The sequence below is a fragment of the Anomaloglossus baeobatrachus genome, chromosome 9 (assembly GCF_048569485.1).
Source record: "Anomaloglossus baeobatrachus isolate aAnoBae1 chromosome 9, aAnoBae1.hap1, whole genome shotgun sequence".
Taxonomy (NCBI): Eukaryota; Metazoa; Chordata; class Amphibia; order Anura; family Aromobatidae; genus Anomaloglossus; species Anomaloglossus baeobatrachus.
Window position 1 is genome coordinate 56,783,278 of NC_134361.1, and position 22,053 is coordinate 56,805,330.

Consider the following 22,053-nt stretch of genomic DNA (forward strand, 5'->3'; position numbering starts at 1 on the left):
GATAGCGTGACTGTCAATCATAGGAGAAAAAAAATGATCAGGACATTTAGAGTCTGCCGACATTTTTTTTTTCTAAGAGCACAAAAACAAAAAAAGGTTTGAGCCATTGCACAACACAGATTATAGCGCTACCGCATGTAGATGTTTGTAGGAATTGTCTGGTTTAGAAAATCCATTTTCGAATACCCTACTAATGGCTTGAGGTTATAGAGGAAAATTGTTTAATGATAGTAGCCAACATAGAAAGTCACTCTATAGAGGACCTCTCACTAGAGATGAGCAGACCCATGGAAGTTCAGTTCGGCGGGTTCAGCCAGACTTTAGATAAAGTTAGTTTTGGGACCTGGACTTGACCTGAACCTCAATAGAAGTCACTAATTGGGCCATCTGGGACTCCAAACCATTTAGCTAGTCATAAACCAGAGCACTTCCAGGGCGGGTGAGCAGGGTTTTTCCATTTTTTTTTTGTTTGGTACACACTACATCCGATCATGCTGTTGTTACCCCCAGTGCGAGCTGGTCAAACACTGCAAGTGGCTCGCACTGGGCTGAGCACCGAGCGTACCTGGGCACAGCAATGCTCGCGCGAGTGGTTTGCATACGTAAAGCACCCAAATTCTGAACCCGAACTCTGTTTTTTTTTCTGAAGTCTGTGTTTGGTCCGAACACCGAACCTCGGGTTCACTCATCTCTACCTCTCACCCATTACACAGCAAGCACACTGATGTAACTGGGACCGCTGTAATGTTTCACTTCTCCAGTGGAGGAGCTGTAAGAGAACCAAACAGTTCTAGGGTTTCCCCACAGAGGACATCTGATCACTAACGGATCAGCTTGATGGGTCTGTTCTAAGAAAACAAAAAAGAATATTCCAAATCAGACAATCCCTTTAAAAGTTAGCCAACTAAAACATTGTATCTTTGCAAGAATTGAAAAGAAATATATATATTTTTTCTTTTACATCTGAGGACTTAAGAAAATTATTTTTTTTTCAAATTATCCTAAATTCTAAGCTTGACATAACATTCCATAAAATTAACTAATGTTCATATTTTTAGGGGAGAATTATTATAGCAACATCAAAAAATATTAGGATTAAATCACAAAAAGGTAGCTGGCGATAGTTGTAAAGATAATTTGACCAATCTGACCAGGATTAGACTTTGTCTTTGGTGATAGTTGGAATTTTTGGGTAATAGAATTCATTTTAAATTTAATAAAAAAAAATTCTCTAAATTTTAAGCGGAAGTTTAGTGAAAAGTTTTTGCATGTTGGGTGGAAGGATGAGAATTTCGTCAGTCAATGATTAGTCTTTACATCTATCCCTAGCATTACCAATGTATTGTGATAGGCAAACCTGGACTGTAAAAGTCCGGATCCACGCGGTTTCAAACGTACCCAAGTGACGGGCCTGGTTATCTGCAAATCCGCCCATCACTACACGTGTATTCTATCCTAGTACAATAATGTGACCCGACAATAGAACATCAATTTAATAAAAATATTGTGTATAGATTTCTGGATTTGGGATAGATCATGTACCATAATCATATTCTTGTCACTTGACCAATGTTGGAAACCCAGTCTACCTTGGATGCATTCTTCACAGACAAAACTGGATCTTCGCAAATGATATAAAAATCCCTAGGAAAATGCGGAGACCCCTGTGTAGGACAGATCCAAAGCAGTTGCATGCATAGAACAGAAGACTTTATTAAGGTGCTGGGGTTTTCCAACCAGGCTCGATGGGTCTATTGTTTGTTTCTCTTTTTCATGAATCTTTGGCCAATTCTCCACCTTTTAAGTAGGGAGTCTACAGGTTACTTGGTCCCAATTGGGAAGGAAAACCAATATTGAACTTTTTCCTCTAGGGACTCCATTGCAGTTGGCATGTTTTTTTTTCCATGGTATGTTGGCCCTTGATCCATGGAAGACCTGGTCAAATGTATGTAGGCCCCTTTTTAGCTTGAAAGAGGGGCAATATAGTCATTATTGTGCACCGGGGAGCTGACAAATGGGTCACTAATAGAGATGAGTGGATCTGTTGAAGTTCGGTTCCACGAGTTCAGATAAAGTTTGGTTTGGGACCCAGACTTGACCTGAATCCCAATGGATGTCACTAATTTGGCAATTCGGGTCTCCATGGACACTACCTGCGATCATGCTGTTGTTACCTCCAGTAGCCGTTTAAACACTGCAAGCGTCTCGCACTGGGTTGAGGACCGAGCGTACCCAAGCAAAGCGATTCTAACGTGAGTGGTCAGCATATAAAAAGTACCTGAACACCGAATCCTATCTACGTTTTTTTGTAAAGTCTGTATTTGATATGAACACCAAACATCGAACCTTGGGTTCACTCATCTCTAGTTTTTAAGGATTTGGTAACATGACGCAATTAGGTTTTATCATATAGGCTCATGGAATATGTTGTGCAATATATTGGGGTCCATGCTTGTCGAAATGATATTTGGGTTAACGGTGCAATACGTTAATTATGGTATATACTCTAACCATAATGACTAATATATCTGCAACATTTCTTAGAGAATTGAAAGTGATACATATTCTTAAATATGGATTTTTATATAGACAAGATCACTTAAATCAATGCAAACGGCCAAGATACAAGGCTAAATATTTCTCAATTGGCCATAACTGGGAAAACTGCAAACCAAATGTTGATGTATGTCAGTTTTGGGAAGGTACATTTATTACTAAAAAAAAAAACGGGTTAAAAATATTAGCAATTAAAGCCTTTTGTTCACTAAGCAGAAAGATCAAATGTATTTTTTTTTAACAATCAAAATCTACAGTTCACTGCAGGTGGTTAAAAGGACCCTCAAAAGGATTTTAAGAATAAACCCTCTATATGTTTACATTCTATATACATCTCTCAGATGTTTAAAAATATATGTATATATTTATACATTTAAAAAAAAAGGATTACAATAAGGTGTCAGAATATACAAAATAAAAAGAAAAGAAACTATTTAGCACTGAAAGTTCCATCATTACTTCCATATCCATAAAGCCATAGACCATGTGAATGTATCAGATCTGGTTCAGTCACATATCTCCACCAATGAGGCACTGGCACGCGCTGTGCAAAAAATTCATTCAGGTAACGCAAATAGTTTTAAATGAAAAAAATTAAAAAAAAATTAGAAACACTCTTGTTAGTCCACATATTACATTAAGTGTGGCAGTATTCTGGAAAACAGGAACCAAAGTGGTTAGAGATCCACTGCTCAAAATCAAGTGCAACTCGTTTGTGTCTATGTAACGACCATTTCTTAAAGCTATGTCATCTACGAATCTTCAATACCACTTCATAGAAGAAGGTTATTTTGTCAGCTGGACCTCCAGCTTACCGGTATGGTTGGACCAACCAAAGCCAAAATGCATCTCGACCTGTCCATAAGTCACTTTGATATGCCCACCCCATGCAAGGGGGGTGTATAAATAATAAGTGCTAAACAGACCATGCCGGTGGGTAACGACACAGTCATTAAAATATTACAAATTTAGGTATGAAATGAATGTGTACAATGAAGCAACATCACCACAATTGGCTACTAACCCTCGGGGGTTTATTCCAATATTTCTATTTGCCAATTACTTTGATGATCCAACTCTACTGCTACTGTTCCTTAATGCGTCATTTATTTTCCATTTTTTGGCCTAGTTCTTTTTTTTTAATTTATAATGAATGGAATACAGGTTTTTGTCTTAAATAAATTATTTTTAAAAATTGGTATTTTTTTTCTTCATGTGATCAGTATTACAAAAAAATTGCCGTCTTCAATTTTTCCCATTGGCCACTGAGGCTATTTTAGAGTCCTACTTCCTGTTATTTCAGGAAATGTACATGTACATTAGCAGTATTAGAATAACTGTCCTATCTTTTGTATTGAAGCATCTAATGAGTGTGTGCAAAGGTCACCTACTTTGAATGGTGCATCCTGTATTTTCAGCTGTTTTTGGAGTTGTTACCTGTCATTGTAATCCTGCCTGTAATGACAATGAGACTCCTGAAAAGTCTTTCTTAAAGAGCAGGAAATAGGAGTCTTAGGGCATGTGCACACGATCAGGACCTGTTGCGGGTCAGCGAGTCTCCTCCACAGGAGACCGCAGCTGCTCGTGCCCACGATCCGAGCTCAGGCAGTTGCAGTCTCTCTCTGTTCTCCCTGCGAAAAATGCGGCTCCGCAGCAAAAAATTGACATGCTTGTGACTTGGAGAGCTGTACCGCATGTCATTTTACGGTGGGGCAGTACATGCACAGTGGGCATGGGATTTCTGAAATCCTATCCACTGTGCTTGTACTGTACAACGCAGCGTTTTGGACGCAGTGAAAACATGCTGTGTCCAAAATGCTGTGAACCCTGATCGTGGGCACATACCCTTAGGCTGTGGGCACTTGATGCGTTTTTGTGTCATTTTCGCTTGAAGATTTTCAGAAATCTGCAAAGAAATCCTGATGATAACAAAGTCTATGATAATTCTGAAGTGCTTTGCACACATTCAGGAGGATTTCTTTGCAGAAAAAATCTGCAGCATTTCAATTCTTTCTGCATTTTTTTCTGTGTTTTCATTATTAAAAGCAATGAAAAAAATGCATTAAAAAAACACACTTTTTTTTCCAGCGTTTTTCCTACCAGATTGTCTGCAACATGTGCACACAGCCTTAATAGCCGCAGGGGCCACATAAAAATTCCCCAAATTAATGTTTTAAAATGTAGGAAAAAATATATATATTTTCAGACAATTTCATAAGGACCTTATTTCAGAACCACTTTGTCCCTGTTTGGCATAATACTAAGAATATGACAAAATAACAATGCATGTAATAATTAAATCACAATGCAAAAGATGGTCTTGAGTATACGTCTCATAATGATACACGCATAAAAATGAAAAATCGACTACAATGTAAACAAAACAGTTAAGATAACACTTTAAAAATGTGAATCCACCAATAATATGCAGCAAAACAAGCTTCCGCAGGGTGCACGCATCTAACATGGTACACGCAGAATGATTACATGTGTTAAAAGTAAATGTGTTACAAAAGTCTAGTATAGTATCCTACGTGTATAACCGCTTTCAGAGAGCAATGTTGACTTTATTGTATTTTTTTTTCTCATAGTGCCGTTTTCGGACATTCCCATAATTTTTTTTTCTCTTTTTTGGTTAACATGTAGACTGCAGCAGGCTTACTGTCGAGGTGGTAGAGGACGCCAGTAATGGATATTTACAGAAAGGCCATGTGTAACTTCCCACCGATAAATTCTGGTACTCCACAATTCTGCTGTTCAGAATTTCAACATGGCCTACTAGAGACGGGAAGAAAGGAAAAAGACAAGAAGTTATAACAGTGAGGGAGCCATGCCTCGGATTTCTTAAATGCTACAACATCTACGCAAATGTATAAGAATAATTTATATTAAAAATAAAAACAAGCGAACAGCTAACTAGTATAGATTGCTAAATTAGGGGAAATTAAACTCCACAATCTGGTCCTCCTTTTCGCTGTCAGCAGATTATATGAAACTACCATTTACGGCAGCATGAATAGAGCGAGGTGAACAAACAGCATCACCATGGCCGGATCACATCTATTCTTATTGGTGCATAATTTAGAGGGACCTTATATTGTCTGTGACCTTATATAAACTGGTCACATGTACTAATATTGTCTGTGACCCTATATAAACTGGTCACATGTACTAATATTGTCTGTGACCCTATATAAACTGGTCACATGTACTAATATTGTCTGTGACCTTATATAAACTGGTCACATGTACTAATATTGTCTGTGACCCTATATAAACTGGTCCTATGTACTACTAATTGAGAATTTTTTGAGTACACCATAAAAAGTGTGTGTGCTGTATTGATTTCCCGAGCTCTCGTAAAACAAGTCTTATTAACTTGACGTTCAAAAGGCATAGAAGGAGTGTATTTCAGTCACAGGGGGTCCCTACTTGAGTACTGGTAATAATATAGTATCTAATGCCAAGATTGTGTCTATGATATATGTAATAGCATTAAGCTGCGTCTTATAGAGGACCTGTTACTGGCCAATAATATGTTCTATTTCTTTCCTGGAATAAATTGTGGTCACATGTACTAATAAAGGATATTTCTTAAATACATCATACTAAGTGTGTGTGCTGTATTGATTTCCCGAGCGCTCGTAAAATAAATCTTATTAACTTCACGTTCAAGAGGCATAGAAGGAGTGTATTTTGCTCACAAGGGGGCCCTACTTGAATACTGGTAATAATATAGTATCTAATGATAAGATTGTATGTCCATGATATATGTAATTGCATTAACCTACTCCTTACAGAGGACCTGTCACTGGCCATTAATATGTTCTATTTCTATCCTGTTATAAATTGTGGTCACATATACTAATAAAGGAGAATTCTTTGAGTACACCATAATAAGCGTGTGTGCTGTATTGATTTCCCGAGCCCTCGGAAAACACTCTTATTAATTTGACGTTCAAGAGGCATAGAAGGAGTGTATTTCGGTCACAGGGGGGCCCTACTTGAATACTTGTAATAATATAGTATCTAATGCCAAGATTGTGTGTCCATGATATATGTAATAGCATTAAAGGGAACCTGTCATCGGATGTATATAATACTCACCTAACAGTTGGTGCAGGGCATATTGGTCAGATGGGCGTCTTCGTTCTCCGGGTCCGCGCCTCCTCTTTCGGCCATCTTTGTCCTCCTTCTGAAGCTAGTGTGGATGACACATTCTACGTCATCCACACAAGCTGCCATTGAGGTCCTGCGCAGGCGCACTTTGATCTGCCCTGAGTAGGGCAGATCAAAGTATTGTAGTGCGCCTGCGCGGGACCTTAATGTCAGCTAGTGTAGATGATGTAGAACGCGGACAAAGATGGCCAAAAGATGAGGCGCGGACTCGCAGAACGGAGACGCCCATTTGACCAGTCTCCTCTGCACCGACTGGTGAGTATTATAAACATCCGATGAAGGTTCCCTTTTAAACTACTCCTTATAGAGGACCTGTCACTGGCCATTAATATGTTCTTTTTCTATCCTGGTATAACTTGTGGTCAAATGTACTAATTATGGAGATTTCTTGAGTACACCATACTAAGCGTGTGTGCTGTATTGATTTCCCGAGCGCTTGTAAAACAAATCTTATTAATTTGACGTTCAAGAGGCATAGAAGGAGTGTATTTCGGTCACAGTGGGGCTCTACTTGAATACTGGTAATAATATAGTATCTCATGCCAAGATTGTGTGTCCATGATATATGTAATAGCATTAAAGGGAACCTGTCACCAGATGTTTATAATACTCACCTAGCGGTCAGTGCGGAGCAGATTGGTCAAATGGGCGTCTCCGTTCTCCGGGTCCCGCACCTCCTCTTTCGGCCATCTTTGTCCTCCTTCTGAATCTAGTGTGGATGACACATTCTACGTCATACACACAAGCAGACACTGAGGTCCTGCGCAGGTGCACGTTGATCTGCCCTGAGTAGGGCAGATCAAAGTATTGTAGTGTGCCTGCGCGCGGGACCTTAATGTCAGCTAGTGTAGATGACGTAGAATACGGACAAAGATGGCCAAAAGATGAGGCGCGGACTCGCAGAACGGAGACGCCCATTCGACCAGTCTCCTCTGCACCGACTGGTGAGTATTATAAACATCCGATGAAGGTTCCCTTTTAAACTACTCCTTATAGAGGACCTGTCACTGGCCATTAATATGTTCTTTTTCTATCTTGGTATAACTTGTGGTCAAATGTACTAATTAAGGAGATTTCTTGAGTACACCATACTAAGCGTGTGTGCTGTATTGATTTCCCGAGCGCTTGTAAAACAAATCTTATTAATATGACGTTCAAGAGGCATAGAAGGAGTGTATTTCGGTCACAGTGGGGCTCTACTTGAATACTGGTAATAATATAGTATCTAATGCCAAGATTGTGTGTCCATGATATATGTAATAGTATTAAGCTACTCCATATAGAGGACCTGTCACTGGCCATTAACATGTTCTTTTTCTATCCTTGTATACTGTAAATTCTGATGTTCTCCTGATTCTGTTCCTTCGCCTCTACGTTCCCGAGATATGGCTGTCTTTTAATTTTTATATAAATGTAGTCTTGTTAGCAAGGGGGTATGGCTCTCATGAAGTTTCCTACAAAAGAGTTAATGACCACACCCACTTGACTTCAAAGTCTACATTTTTGTAAAGGGAAGAGGGGGCCATGTCTCATGAACAAAGAGGCACAGGAACAGTAGCAAACCATGTTACGCTTTAAAGTCTAGTTAAATGTTTCACTAGTTTGTAGTTTTAAAATTTCTATTCTTGTTCTTAAATATCTTTTTTTCCCTTTTTATTTATTGTAGGGATTACTGTACTAAAATATAACTTTTATTCAGTATACATTGATCCATTTCTATATTTATTTAAAAAAATAAATAAAAATCGCAGCTAAATTAATCCAGTGCATTACAGTGGTTTTCATATGTCCATCACCGTTTAATATTTTCCTTCTTGTCCCTAATGCTTAACTCTATCGACCATCTGACTATAATTCATTGTCGCTTCCTTATCTTGTATATATATATATATATATATATATATATATATATATATATATATATATACGCTGTGTTGTATTTTCCCAGGTCATCAGAGATATCTCTTGTGTGCATTGTGCGCTTCGCAAGCCGGTAGTGGGAACATCGCTCTAAGCTCTTCTCCTGACGTTCTATACACTGAGCGGCAGCCATTAATTAATTATTCACGGGAACATACACCGGTCACTAATTTTCTTGAAAACGCCCTTTAAAAAAGACCCCGACACTTCATTTCCTCACATTCCCTGATGAAGAGAGGGGGAAACGCGCGTCGGGACTAAGACATAGACACCGATATTGTGGGTTAGTATACTCTAGATAACATTATATTTGAAATAGTCGTTACTACTATTCGAGATCACTAGTATCTAGTATAGGTTTTTCATTTTATTGAATTTACACATAAATAATATTCTAAGTTTACTATATACTACTGTTTGGTGTAATAATATAACTGTAGTGATACCTAATAATTGACACTCCGGCTATTATATTAGAAATTGAGTAGTTACTAATCCATCATATAGCAGCTTTTTTTATCATAATTGAATAACTGTTCTGGCAGTCTGAAAATAAAATATAGGTTTATAGACAAAAGACAACTAACTGGTATACATACGAAAGCAATTAAATTGTGATGATAACTGTAACTAATTTAATAATTATTGAATTATTTAACCTATCCATTAGGGAATAATTTTTGTTGCTAAAACTGCAATTTATACCATAACCTGCATGCACAGTTCATTAATTGACATGCCATGTAATATTTATTGTATCACCACTGCTGCATTGGGTGCGTTTTGTTTATTTCTAGAGGATTCCTTGTGTTTTATAAAATTGTATTTTAAGGTTTAATAATAAAAGGAATTTTTAACTTATATAGGAATTGTTGTGCATCTTGTTGGGGTTGTCGTAATAAGGCTGCTTTCACACTACGTTTTTTTAGCATGCGTCATGAACGTTTTTTTGCTGCAAAAGCGGATCCTGTTTTTTCAGAGAAAAACACATGCAAACGCATGTGTTATTTTGCAGGATCCATTCACTTGAAGTTTATGGGCGGGCATTGGAGTCATGTGATCGGGAGTGAGGGGAACTGAATGTGAGACTGGGAGCCGGCATCTGACAGCTTCGGTAAGCTGTAACCAAGGTAAATATCGGGTAACTAAGTGAAATGCTTTGCTTGAATACCCGATATTTACCTTGGTTACGAGCGTCCGCAGCTGCTAGGAGCCGGCTCCCTGCACACGTAACCAAGGTAAACATCGGGTAACTAAGAAGCGCTTTGCTTGGTTACCCGATATTTACCTTGGTTACGAGCGTCCGCCGCTCTTAGGTGGGGGAGAGGGAGGGAGGGGGAGAGAGGGAGGGGGAGAGAGACTGATCATGCCATGCTGGTTTCTGGGCATGCTCAGTAGAGCAAGCAGGATCCTGTCTATCAGCATGCCAGCGTTCACATGCGTTTGCATGCTGTTTAGTCAGGATCCAGTGATTTGCAGTATTTGAACACAGCTCAAAAACGCTACAAGTAGCGTTTTTGAAAAAAGTTAAAAAAACTGCAAGTCGCTGGATCCTCACTATAACGCACGCAAACGCATGTTGACGCGAGTCCACTGCAAATGCATTGAAATGAAAACGCATTTGCACTGGATCCGTTTTTGCGTTAAAAAAACGTTCATGATGCATGTTAAAAAAACGTAGTGTGAAAGCAGCCTAAAATATAATGTATCTCAGCTTTGTAACATTTTAATCTTTTAAAGAGCCTAGCCTGCATCTATTTACATGTTACCGTCCCTTTAACACCATTAGAAATGGGATTTAATGTAAATAATAACTTATATATACTCAAATTCTACAAGATGCATGAAATTCCTTCGCTAATATAAATCTCTATAGCTACTAATCTTGTAATAATACACTTCTTAGTAGAACATACAAAAATAATTTTCAGACCAAACATGGGGTAAAAATCACAGTCGCATAGTTTGCATTCCAGATATCAAACTCTACAGCTAAAATCTGGATTTCACATATAACAAAAATTAAAATCTGGAATGTAGAAAACGGGGCCATTTTTTAACATGGAAAGCAACATAAAGCAACATATTATGGAAGCAACGTTCTGAGATAAAAAAAAAAAAAAAAAAGAAAAAAGGATATAAACTTGTTGCAACCTTGAAGCCAATCATTGCAATGGTAAGAGCAATGCAGCATAAATCCCTAGAAGCTGCGGCGTCTAACATTGATGTCATCCTTACTAAGAAATCAAAGCCTGACCTCAAAAGGATCTAACAAAGCTCCGCAACCGGAGCCCTATGTCATTAATTGTATGAGTAGTCCCATTAAATGCTTTCATATATAAGAAATCAGTTAATACGTTAATGTTAAGATGAAAACAAACTTACTGTTCTATTGGTAAGATCTGTGATACATACATGCTGTTATTCAGTTCATCTAGTGAAAATTGGGACATCTACAGTGGAAAAGATTTCAAATTAAAAGGTTTTTCCTGGAGAGAATGCTATTTATGATTGCCGTAAATGGTGGTGAATGGAACACCGGGCTCGTGATCAATAAGTCACAGCCGCTTGTTTCCTTGCCGGACGGGATCTAGGTAATGGAACCAGGCAAGCATTTATTTGGCTTGTGCATGAGTTATATAGTCAACCCTGCGTTGATCTCTAGGTTAAGTCGGGTCTATTTGCTAAGGCATTACTTTATTTTGCACATTGTATTTCTCATCTGCTGGTACTTTTCTCTACACCTGGTCTATTAGGTGACATCTGACAATATAGAAAACAAGGGGTGGGAAGGGGGGGCATAGCATTTTGGTTTCTATACACAAAGAGGAATACCAGGGTTTATAGTCATCGGTTATAGGTATACAATTTTCAGAGTAATGGAAGACATTTAGACCAGGTTTGCATGATAAATTTTCTACATCAGCATGATGGGCAATTTGTATATATACAGTATATTTATATATATATAGTATATAGCTGTAGACCTTGTTCAGACAGTGCAGATTTTTTTGTGTGCAGTTTTTGCTTCTGTATTTTTTGGGGGAGGGTTTCTAAATTTTAGTGTTTTTTTTTTCAATAATTAGCAAAAACAAAGAATATTGTCACAATTCCTCTGTGCAAAGCATCTTGCACATTAGGAGATGCTCTGCTGTGTTTCCCTGGGCTTCTGGCTGGCAGGTTGATTGACAGCACCGGCTTCCATGCTGGTTCTGGGAGGTGCTGATTACTCAGGTGTTCCAGCTTCCTGTAATTGCTCTGGTTCTTTACTGAGCGTGCTCCTCCAGAACCTTGCCAGTCGTACATTCTGGTTCTGTTTTAGTGCTGTTGGCCTGTGTTCTGATCTTTGTTTTTTGATCCCAGACCGTTGTTTGACTCCTTTCTGCCCGCTCCCTGTTCCTGTCGTGACCTCCTGGCTTTTGACCTTGGACTGTTACCTTACCATGTCTCAGTTTTTCTCCCTGAATCTACTACATGCCCTCCTGGAATTCTGACCCTTCAATTGTGACCTGACTACGCTTCTGGGTACTCCCTGAATCCATACATTTCCTCTTGTTACCACACCTTGGCTTGCTTAACTACTCTTCTGTTTGTATCCGTAAGTAGTGGCTTGCATTATATTATGGCATGCATGTATGAGTTTATGCACTACCCACCCCTTGCCCTGAATGCCCATAGATATGAATGGTAACCTCTCCTCTGACAGTGGTGACTGACGAAAGCCATACTCAAGGTCAGAATTCATAGTTATCCCCTCCCCCTGTTAGAATTAACATAAGTATTATACAATCGATTTAATGTTTGACTTGCAGGACCTGTGTGAGGCCATACCCATGTGACCAGAAGGGGCGGGGCATCAGCCAACAGAAAAAATGTTGCTTCCTGATATCAGCTTTGTTGGCAGAGGCCCCGCCCCTTCTGGTCACATGGGTATGGCCTCACACAGGTCCTGCAAGTCAAACATTAAATCGATTGTATAATACTTATGTTAACAGGGGGAGGGGATAACTATGAATCCCCCCCAGATATTATCTGATCCTCAGCTGCTGTCACTCAAGAAGCTGCCGATTTTATAAACTTTACTTTCTTGGATTTCAAAACCAAAACATCCGAGCTGCCCATTACAGGTATGTATAGATTCAGCCTGATAGTGCCAGTATAGCCCTGGCATTAGGTTATGTAGGAATATCCTGGTGATTGGTTCCCTTTAAGCGTTTTCATACTTTACTTCTGTTTAAAATAAATAAAAAAAAAACCTGCACCAAAATTGAACTGTGTGAACAAGGTCTATAAGCAGTCTTAGATTAAAAATTCTAGAATTGTTTATAATAACTGGTCATGCGATCCTCTCCTACATTTTCGGTGCGAGTACACTTCTCAATTCTAAACTATTGCTCACGTGTAAACATTCAGGTTGTAATAGGATTACAATCTCAGCAAATAGATGCCTACCGAAAACATGCAAGCCTTACATGAGTTACATCATGATGTTCTGCAGCAGCAGGGCACGTTGTTATCCTATGTTAGTGATTGTTTATGCTAACACCATGGAACTTTTCAACTAATTAGTGATATTAATGAACTTAGATGATAACTACATGGCTATCTTTACAGTATTTATAGTTTTATTAGTTGGCCATAGGGAGGACTCTGCAAATACGAGAACAGATCCTGAGCCTGCCATAGCTAAACTAAGAGAACGGTCATATTCAACAGATATATATGTATATATACTGTATATACACCTAAGGACAAGCTCCAGAAACATTAATACTTAGTGTACGTGGTACTTTCTAGTATAGATATACAGAAATTCGTCAACAATAGATCAGTAAATATCTATACAATGACGAAATTCACGCATTGCCTGTAGCCACCTATCCGCAAGGTGCATATCAGACGTTTTTTTTTTTGTACATTATGCCAGGCTTCTACATGTGAAATAAAGCTATTTAAAGGGCCAAACCTGATTGGCTGTAGCTGTTGCAGCGAAGGGCACGCTGGTGGCGGGTGTTGTTGCTGCAGACACAGTGGTGGGCGTAGCACCGTGCATCATGGGTACTTTCAGGAGGGAACCATGGAAGCGACATACAGGAGGGTGGAGGGTTAATGGTAACCATAGCAACACATGGTGGATTTGGAGGAGCGTGGTAGGTATCACAGCAGCAAGCCATGTGACATCACCATGAAGGTTACACCGGGAGCGGCATGCAATCACAGTGCAAAGCAAGACAGCGTTATAAAAGAAAAAAAAGAAAAAAAGAGAAAAAAAGGGAAAAGCTAATTATAATTAAGGAAACTAAAACATTTCAAACACAATACAAGTATAAGCACATATATGATATGTCAATGCTACCTTTAACTAAACGGGGACCTGTCCCCAGGTCAGAATTAGACAGTTTTTGGTTTTATTTTACTTCTGCTGCTCCCCTGAATATTGCTTTTTTTTTCTTCAAATCCGCCATATGGCTGCAGTTATATGGGAATCATTATTAAGGCATAAGCCAAAACGCGTTGGTTTTTAGGGGTGCCTTTTTACTTGTCACACTTTTTTAGATGTCTTTGTCTGATTGTCTTTACTTGGTGGATACAGTAAAAAAAGCTTCTCTACGTCCATGTTACGAGCCTCCGTAATATCACAGAATTTCTTTCTTCTGTTGCATTTGGACATCTAGCCCAAACCGGGGCTCATCCATGCTGATTAGGACACGCCCCAGAGGATCCTGTAAGCAGCCTAAAGACACGCCCCAGAGGATCCTGTGAGCAGCCTAAAGACACACCCCAGAAGATCCTGTGAGCAGCCTAAAGACACGCCCCAGAGGATCCTGTGAGCAGCCTAAAGACACACCCCAGAGGATCCTGTGAACAGCATAAAGACATGCCCCAGAGGACCCTGTGTGCAGCATAAAGTCACACCCCACAGGATTCTGTGAGCAGTGCCCCCTTATAAACCCCCAAAAAAGTATTGATAAAATAGATGAACAGATTAACGTACCGTTCACCCTTCTGGATTTGTTGAATCACAAGGGTGAACGGTACGTTGAACTTTTCCTCTATTTTATCAATACTTTCTAGGTGTTTATAAGGGGGCACGGCTCACAGGATCCTCTGGGGCGTTTCTTTAGGCAGCTCACAGGATCCTCTGGGGCGTGTCTTTAGGCTGCTTACAGGATCCTCTGGGGCGTGTCTTTAGTAGGCTGTTCACAGGATCCTCTGGGGCATGTCTTTTGTAGGCTGTTTACAGGATCCTCTGGGGCATGTCTTTAGTAGGCTGTTCACAGGATCCTCTGGGGCACTGGGGCGTATCTTTAGTAGGCTGTTCACAGGATCTTCTGGGGCGTGTCTTTAGTAGGCTGTTCACAGGATCCTCTGGGGCGTGTCTTTAGTAGGCTGTTCACAGGATCCTCTGGGGCATGTCTTTAGTAGGCTGTTCACAGGATCCTCTGGGGTGTGTCTTTAGTAGGCTGTTCACAGGATCCTCTGGGGCACTGGGGCGTATCTTTAGTAGGCTGTTCACAGGATCTTCTGGGGCGTGTCTTTAGTAGGCTGTTCACAGGATCCTCTGGGGCGTGTCTTTAGTAGGCTGTTCACAGGATCCTCTGGGGCATGTCTTTAGTAGGCTGTTCACAGGATCCTCTGGGGTGTGTCTTTAGTAGGCTGTTCACAGGATCCTCTGGGGTGTGTCTTTAGTAGGCTGTTCACAGGATCCTCTGGGGCGTATCTTTAGTAGGCTGTTCACAGGATCCTCTGGGACGTGTCTTTAGTAGGCTGTTCACAGGATCCTCTGGGACGTGTCTTTAGGCTGCTCACAGAATCCTCTGGGGCATGTCTTTAGGCTGCTCTACATAATTACCCTGTGAGCCATGCCCCCTTAGTAAAGACCATAAAAGCTGGCACTAAAAAGGTCCATATATCTGTAACTTTATGGCGGATTTAAAAAAAAAAAAAAAAATTAAAAAGCAATAATTAGAGGAAGGGAGGGAATAAACTAAAAGCTAAAACTGTCCAGTCTAAGGCAAGATACACATGATTACCCTGATCACACAGCATTGTAAGAACATGGATGAGCACTAACTGCAACCTAAGATGTGGAGTATTTAGCATCAATACTGGAAAGCATGAACATTGCGGTTATTATTAAAAATAAGCTTTAAAAACCTCAAGTTATTGCCAAACTACAGCTCCCAGCATAACCTGCAAACTGAGCTCGGAAATGAATGTGAAAAGCAGCAAAATAGCTGTACTGAAAACACCGACTTACGAAATACAATTTCCTCACCCTGGCACTTAAACTCGGTGAATGAGCCAAGACACCTAGAAATAAACCTGCACCCCTACCCTGGGAATATAAGTTTAGCACCTAACCTTAGCCGGCTAATATGGAAACCATTGGCTTGGGCCTCATTCAGACACTAGCGTTTCACATATACGTTTATCCATACTTTTCAAGGCCTTAACAAGTACCCATTATAATCAATGGGACTGTTCACATGGCTTTGGGTTTCACCCCCCAAAAAAAATTAAAAAAAATGAAAAAGAGATGAAAAATACAATCATGATATGAGTCACTGATAAAAAAAATTACTCTTTGGGCCCTGTGCGGATGCTGCAATTTTGATGCATTTTTTGTTTCTTGACCAAATCTTCATGTCTATCCTTATGCCAGCAAAGTGGAAATGCCGTTAACACATTGCTTCTTTCTTCTTTGCAGTTTTGAGTGCAGAAAAAAAGAAGCAGCATGTCAATTGTTGGTGCGTTTTTTTCCTGCGTTATTTAGCCCATCCAGCCAGTGATTTCACATTTTACAAATATGCATTACTCAAGGGTTAAAAAGAATTAGCAGAGTAAAAAAAAATCCTTTTTTTTCCCCCAAAAACATCCTCATGCTTTGCCATGGACTGGATCTGGCATGCACATCATTTTTGAATGGGCCGATTTACTCTTTACTGATCCTTCTTCTCATCCATTTGTAATGGATTAGCTTGTACAAAATAGATGAAAAACATGACCCAAAGTTTCTGTTTTAAGGCTATTATGACTGTGCGCTCACAATCATTTTTTGGTGAGTTTTCGACATGACTTTTTTTTTCTGCTTCAAAAACTCAGCATCTTACAGTTTCAGCGAAGCATATGAGATTTCGGCTGGAGTTACGCTTGCGAGTGACTTGCGCGAGTTTTGCATCGCATCACTCGGAACGGCCGCACACTCTCTGGAAACGAGTGTGCAGCTGCATAGAAATACATGCAGCTTACTCGCTCCTGTGAGGAGAGTGTACGGCCATGCCGGGTGATGCAATGCGAGACTCGCGTGAGTCACTCGCAAGTGTTACTTCGGCCTTATAAAAATCTTCTGCCCACTGCGCTTTTTCTTTTTACTCAGCGTAAACTGATCCGGAAATGCATCAAAAACCACATATATTCTGCACATGATTGAATCAATAACATTTTGTCAAAGGCAAATATCAGGAAGCATCAAAAACAAAGCAGCTTTATTTAAAACATGACACACCAACAAGAGCCAAAAACCGTAGGGTCAAAAAAGCGAGTAAAAAAAGGGCAAAAAAACGCAAGTAACCCAATGGAAAATGTGTAACATCAAAAAACTCATGAAAAGCTCATCATGGGAATGTAGCCTTACACCAGAGTCACACTTGCGAGTGACTCATGCAGGACTTACGCGAGTCTCGCATCATATCACCCGTTATGGGCGCATGCTCTCCGGACAGGAGCATCCCAGCTGCATAGAAATACATGCAGCTGACCAGCTCCTGTCAGGAGAGTGTGCGGCCGTGCCGAATGATACCGATTGCGAGACTCGCAAGTGTGACTTCGGACTAAAGGCCACTTTACAAGCTGCAATATCGTGACCGATATCGCTAGCGTGGGTACCCGCCCCCATCGGTTGTGCGACACGGGCAAATCGCTGCCCGTGGCGCACAACATCGCCCAGACCCGTCACACTACTTACCTGCCTTGCGAGTTCGCTGTGACCGTCAAAACGCCTCCTTTCTAAGGGGGCGGTTCTTTCAGCGTCACAGCGACGTCACAGCTGCGTCACTGAACCGCCAACCAATAGAAGCGGAGGGGCGGAGATGAGCGGGACAAACATCCCGCCCACCTCCTTCCTTCCGCATTGCGGGCGGGAGGCAGGTAAGGAGAGGTTCCTCGTTCCTGCAGTGTCACACGGAGCGATGTGTTCTGCCGCAGGAACGAGGAACAACTTTGTTACTGCTGCAGCAACGATATTAGAGAATGGACCCCCATGTCACCGATGAGCGATTTTGCACGTTTTTGCAACGATGCAAAATCGCTCAAAGGTGTCACACACAACGGCATCGCTAAAGCGACCGGATGTGCGTCACAAATTCCGTGACCCCAACGAGATCGCTTGAGCGATGTCGCAGCGTGTAAAGCGGCCTTAAGGCTATGTGCACACCTTGACTTTTTATGTGACCACAAAGATACAACGTTTTTGTGCTTTTTTGGCCGCTTAAAAAAAAGCACAAAAATGCACCCGCAGTAAAAAAAAACGCATAAAAAAAACCACGAGTTTTTGCACGTTTTACCACTTTTTTTGCTACGTTTTTGTGGCTGCGATTTTCCCAATGCATTGCATGGGTGAAAAACACTGGCAAAAACGCAGAAAGAATTGACATGTTGCATCTTTGTGGCCACCACAAAAATGCACCTAATACAAAAATGCACTGTGCGGACTGGGGAAGCAAAGTCATACAGTTTTAAGACCAAAAATGCACCTGAAAAACGTGCAAAAACGTCGTGAAAAACGCACCATGCGCACATAGCCTTACTGTGGTTTTTTACATATATGAGGCCATGTGCTCACGTTGAGTATTTGGTGAATTTTTTACTTCAGTATTTGTAGCCAAAACCAGGAGTGGGTGATAAACACAGAAGTGGTGCTCGTGTTTCTATTATACTTTTCCTCTGATTGTTCCACTCCAGGTTTTGGCTACAAATTCTGAGGTAAAAAACTCTCCAAATACACAATGTAAGCATGTAACCTAAGGCCGCGTGCATATGTTGAGTATTTGGTGAGTTTTTACCTCAGTGTTTATAGCCAAAACCAGGAGTGGAACAATCAGAGTAAAAGTATAAGAGAAACACGGGCACCACGTCTGTATTTATCACCCACTCCTGGGTTTTGGCTACAAATACTGAGGTAAAAAACTCACTAATTACTCAACGTGTGCACGTGGCCTTAGGTTTTAGGTTTCGTTGAGTATTTGGAGAGTTTTTTTACCTCAGTATTTTTAAAGCAAAACCAGGAGTGGATAAAAAACATAGTAATTCCCATGATTGTATTATACTTCCACTCTTGGTTTGTCTTACAAATACTGAGGTAAAAAACTCACCAAATACTCAACGTGGGACAGTGGCCTAATAGGTAACATCTTTATATACACAGATGATAAACAGGATTCACAATGGGTGACATCATAGCTCCTCATGTTCCTCCTCTCTTTGCACACGCTCATTAGATGCTTAACTACAAAAGTAAGAGTCCAAGACAATACATACGGATTTCCTGAAAGAATAAAAAGTCTAGAACAGCCCTAGTTATCTATGTGAACATTTCTAGATTTTTTTTTATCCAGATTGTGAGATAAAAAATGTATCATATTCCTAAACCCCCCCCAAAAAAACGTAAAACCTGATTTAAATAATAATAGGCCGTTTTCTAATAGCAAAGCCTGAGATATGTGCATAATATACTGTATGTGAACACATTTTAATTAAATATAACAATGGAAATAAGCACTAATTTGATGTTATCTTATTATATAAATAAAAGCTGCAAATAACCATATTATAATTGCCCCACTAATTACAAACATGACTTAGGTATATGTTTTATTCTATGTGTGGATGAAGGAGATAATGAATGATAGGCATAGCCATCATTAATCCTCATAAAAAATTACATTAAATAATATGTATTTGATACAAGAATTTTTAATATTCCCTCCTATACATCTGAATGGGGTTGTACATGTTGCATTTGCATGGAGTTTTGCAAGATCCATTCAGATGAATGGGACATGGTGTGTAAATATGCCCTTCTTCACCTCACTTATGGCGCAGATAAGTCAGTTTATTAAAGTGGTATTTCCACCATCGATATTAATTCCATATCCACAAGGGGTCCCCAGAAGCTTTCTGTGTCCGTTGGGGAGACATGACAAGACTAAATAAAAAGGTGTCCATGATTGTGGTGCTCTGTCCCTTCAATTCTAATGGATCTAGTTTGTACAGTCATAATATTGTTCACAATTTGATGCTGTCAGGTAACCCCTGTATGATCCCTAAACTGGATTTTCCAGGAATTTTAGATGAAAGGCTATCCTTGGCATAGGCCAATATACGATTGTTGTGATCTGACCGTATGGATTGTTAGGGCGGCTTTGCACGTTGCGACATCACACGTGCGATGTCGGTGGGGTCAAATCGAAAGTGACGCACATCCGGCGTCACTTTCGACATCGTACTGTGTAAATGCTAGATGATACGATGAACGAGCGCAAAAACGACGTTATCGTATCATCGTTGCATTCACCGACATTTCCATAATGCCGGTGCACGACAGGTACAATGTTGTTCCGCGTTCCTGCGGCAGCACACATCGCTGTGTATGAAGCCGCAGGAGCGAGGAACATCTCCTTACCTGCCGCCGGCGGCAATGCGGAAGGAAGGAGGTGGGCGGGATGTTTACATCCTGCTCATCTCCGCCCCTCCGCCGCTATTGGCCGCCTGCCGTGTGACGTCGCTATGACGCCGCACGACCCGCCCCCTTAGGAAGGAGGCGGGTCGCCGGCCAGAGCGACGGTCGCAGGGCAGGTGAGTGCATGTGATGCTGGCGTAGCGATAATTTTCGCTACGCCAGCTATCACACGATATCGTACCTGCGACGGGGGCGGGGACTATCGCGTGCGACATCGCAGCATCGGCTTCGTACAAAGCCCGCCTTACTGATCAGAAGGGTAAAGAAATCATGGTGATTGTTAAAGTTGCATGGCCCAGCATGACCAGTGTCAGACTGGGGCGGGAGGGGTAAGATTGACTAATTGATTGGCAAATATTACATTCACAAAGTTCCCTTTGCTTCTATATAATAGTATACTGTACTTAGTAGTTTGTAAAATGAATGATGAGATGCTTCCTTTGTCTGTACATAGTGAAACAAGTGTATTGTGCCAATTAGTGATCATGTTTTGGGGTTACGTGACGTACTACTGCAAAGGGGCCCACTGGAGGATTCTCCTGCTCTTCTGTGGGCCAGTCCGAGACTGTGCATGATCATAGCTGTGCCTGGCTGAGATTGTGTGGGTCTGAACCCTATATGCTACATCCTAAATGCAGTGCTATCAATTAAAAATCTCAGAAAGTCCCATGAATTACAAGCTAGTGATAGTGTTTTCTGGCAAAAACTTATTCTTGGTATCAATCCAGACTACTAAATAGGTTCCTACATACAACAGCTTTTAAAATATTCTTACCTAAATGCCTGAACTTGCATAGAGTATTAAAAAAAAAGATTTTAAAAAGTAAAAAAAAATAGAAAACAAAATATTTTACCCATCTTCACTATGTAAAAGGTTTCAAAGCTTAAATTGGCAGGCAGTGTACCATGGTGAGATGCTTGGGACATGTGGGTAGGTGCCCACGATCAGGACCTGCTGCATCCTGGATGCGGCGGGTCCTGATCTATTGGGCCGCGAGCCTCCTCCGCAGGAGACCATTACTGCTCGTGACCACGATCATGGTTCAGTGCGCTGCGGTCTCTCGCTTGTGTTCTCCATACGGAGGACGCGTGCAACTCCGCAGCAAAGAATTGACATGCTTGTGGCTCAGAAAGCCGCACCGCACACACACAGCAGGCACAGGATTTCGAGAAATCCCATCCACTGTGCTTGTACTGTACAATGCAACGTTTTGGATGCAGGGAAAACACGCTGCATCCAAAACACTGAAAACACTGATCATGGGCACGCAGCCTTAAGGCCCCGTCACACACAGAGATAAGTCTTTGGCAGATCTGTGGTTACAGTGAAATCATGGACATATTGTTCCATTTATCCACAGCCATAAACCTGGCACTGATTGTCGACAATTTCCATGCAAACACAGATCTGCCGTAGATTTATCTCTGTGTGTGACAGGGCCTTTACAGACAAGGTATACAATTTATTGGCCAACCTGTAGGAGAATTATGCATATTATGTTATGCCAGAATATAGTAATCAAATAAAAAAACATTTTTGGGTCATATTGAAAGTAGTGGTAATTGTGCTGGAATACCGCAACAACCCCCAGATGCCCATATTTTGCCCTCAAAGATGTAGATCTATGTTTATATCCTTGGATCACTCACGGCTTGCA

The 22,053-nt window shown here is 40.7% G+C and overlaps 1 protein-coding gene across 5 annotated transcripts in view; it reads right to left on the bottom strand.

The window, feature by feature from the left end:
* Positions 1-217: 217 nt before the first annotated feature.
* Positions 218-22,053, bottom strand: part of MBNL3 (muscleblind like splicing regulator 3) — a 233,956-nt gene continuing 212,120 nt past the window's right edge. For 3 of the 5 annotated variants that reach the window (XM_075323726.1, XM_075323727.1, XM_075323728.1), the window contains exons 7-9: positions 13,622-13,716; positions 11,041-11,108; positions 5,230-5,334 (exon numbers count right to left, since the gene is read on the bottom strand). In XM_075323726.1, coding sequence (XP_075179841.1) covers positions 5,322-5,334; positions 11,041-11,108; positions 13,622-13,716 — 176 coding nt within the window. In that variant the 3' untranslated portion in view covers positions 5,230-5,321. Of the gene's footprint in view, positions 5,335-11,040; positions 11,109-13,621; positions 13,717-22,053 lie in introns of all 5 variants that reach the window. The other 2 variants (XM_075323730.1, XM_075323729.1) reach the window with 2 other exon arrangements.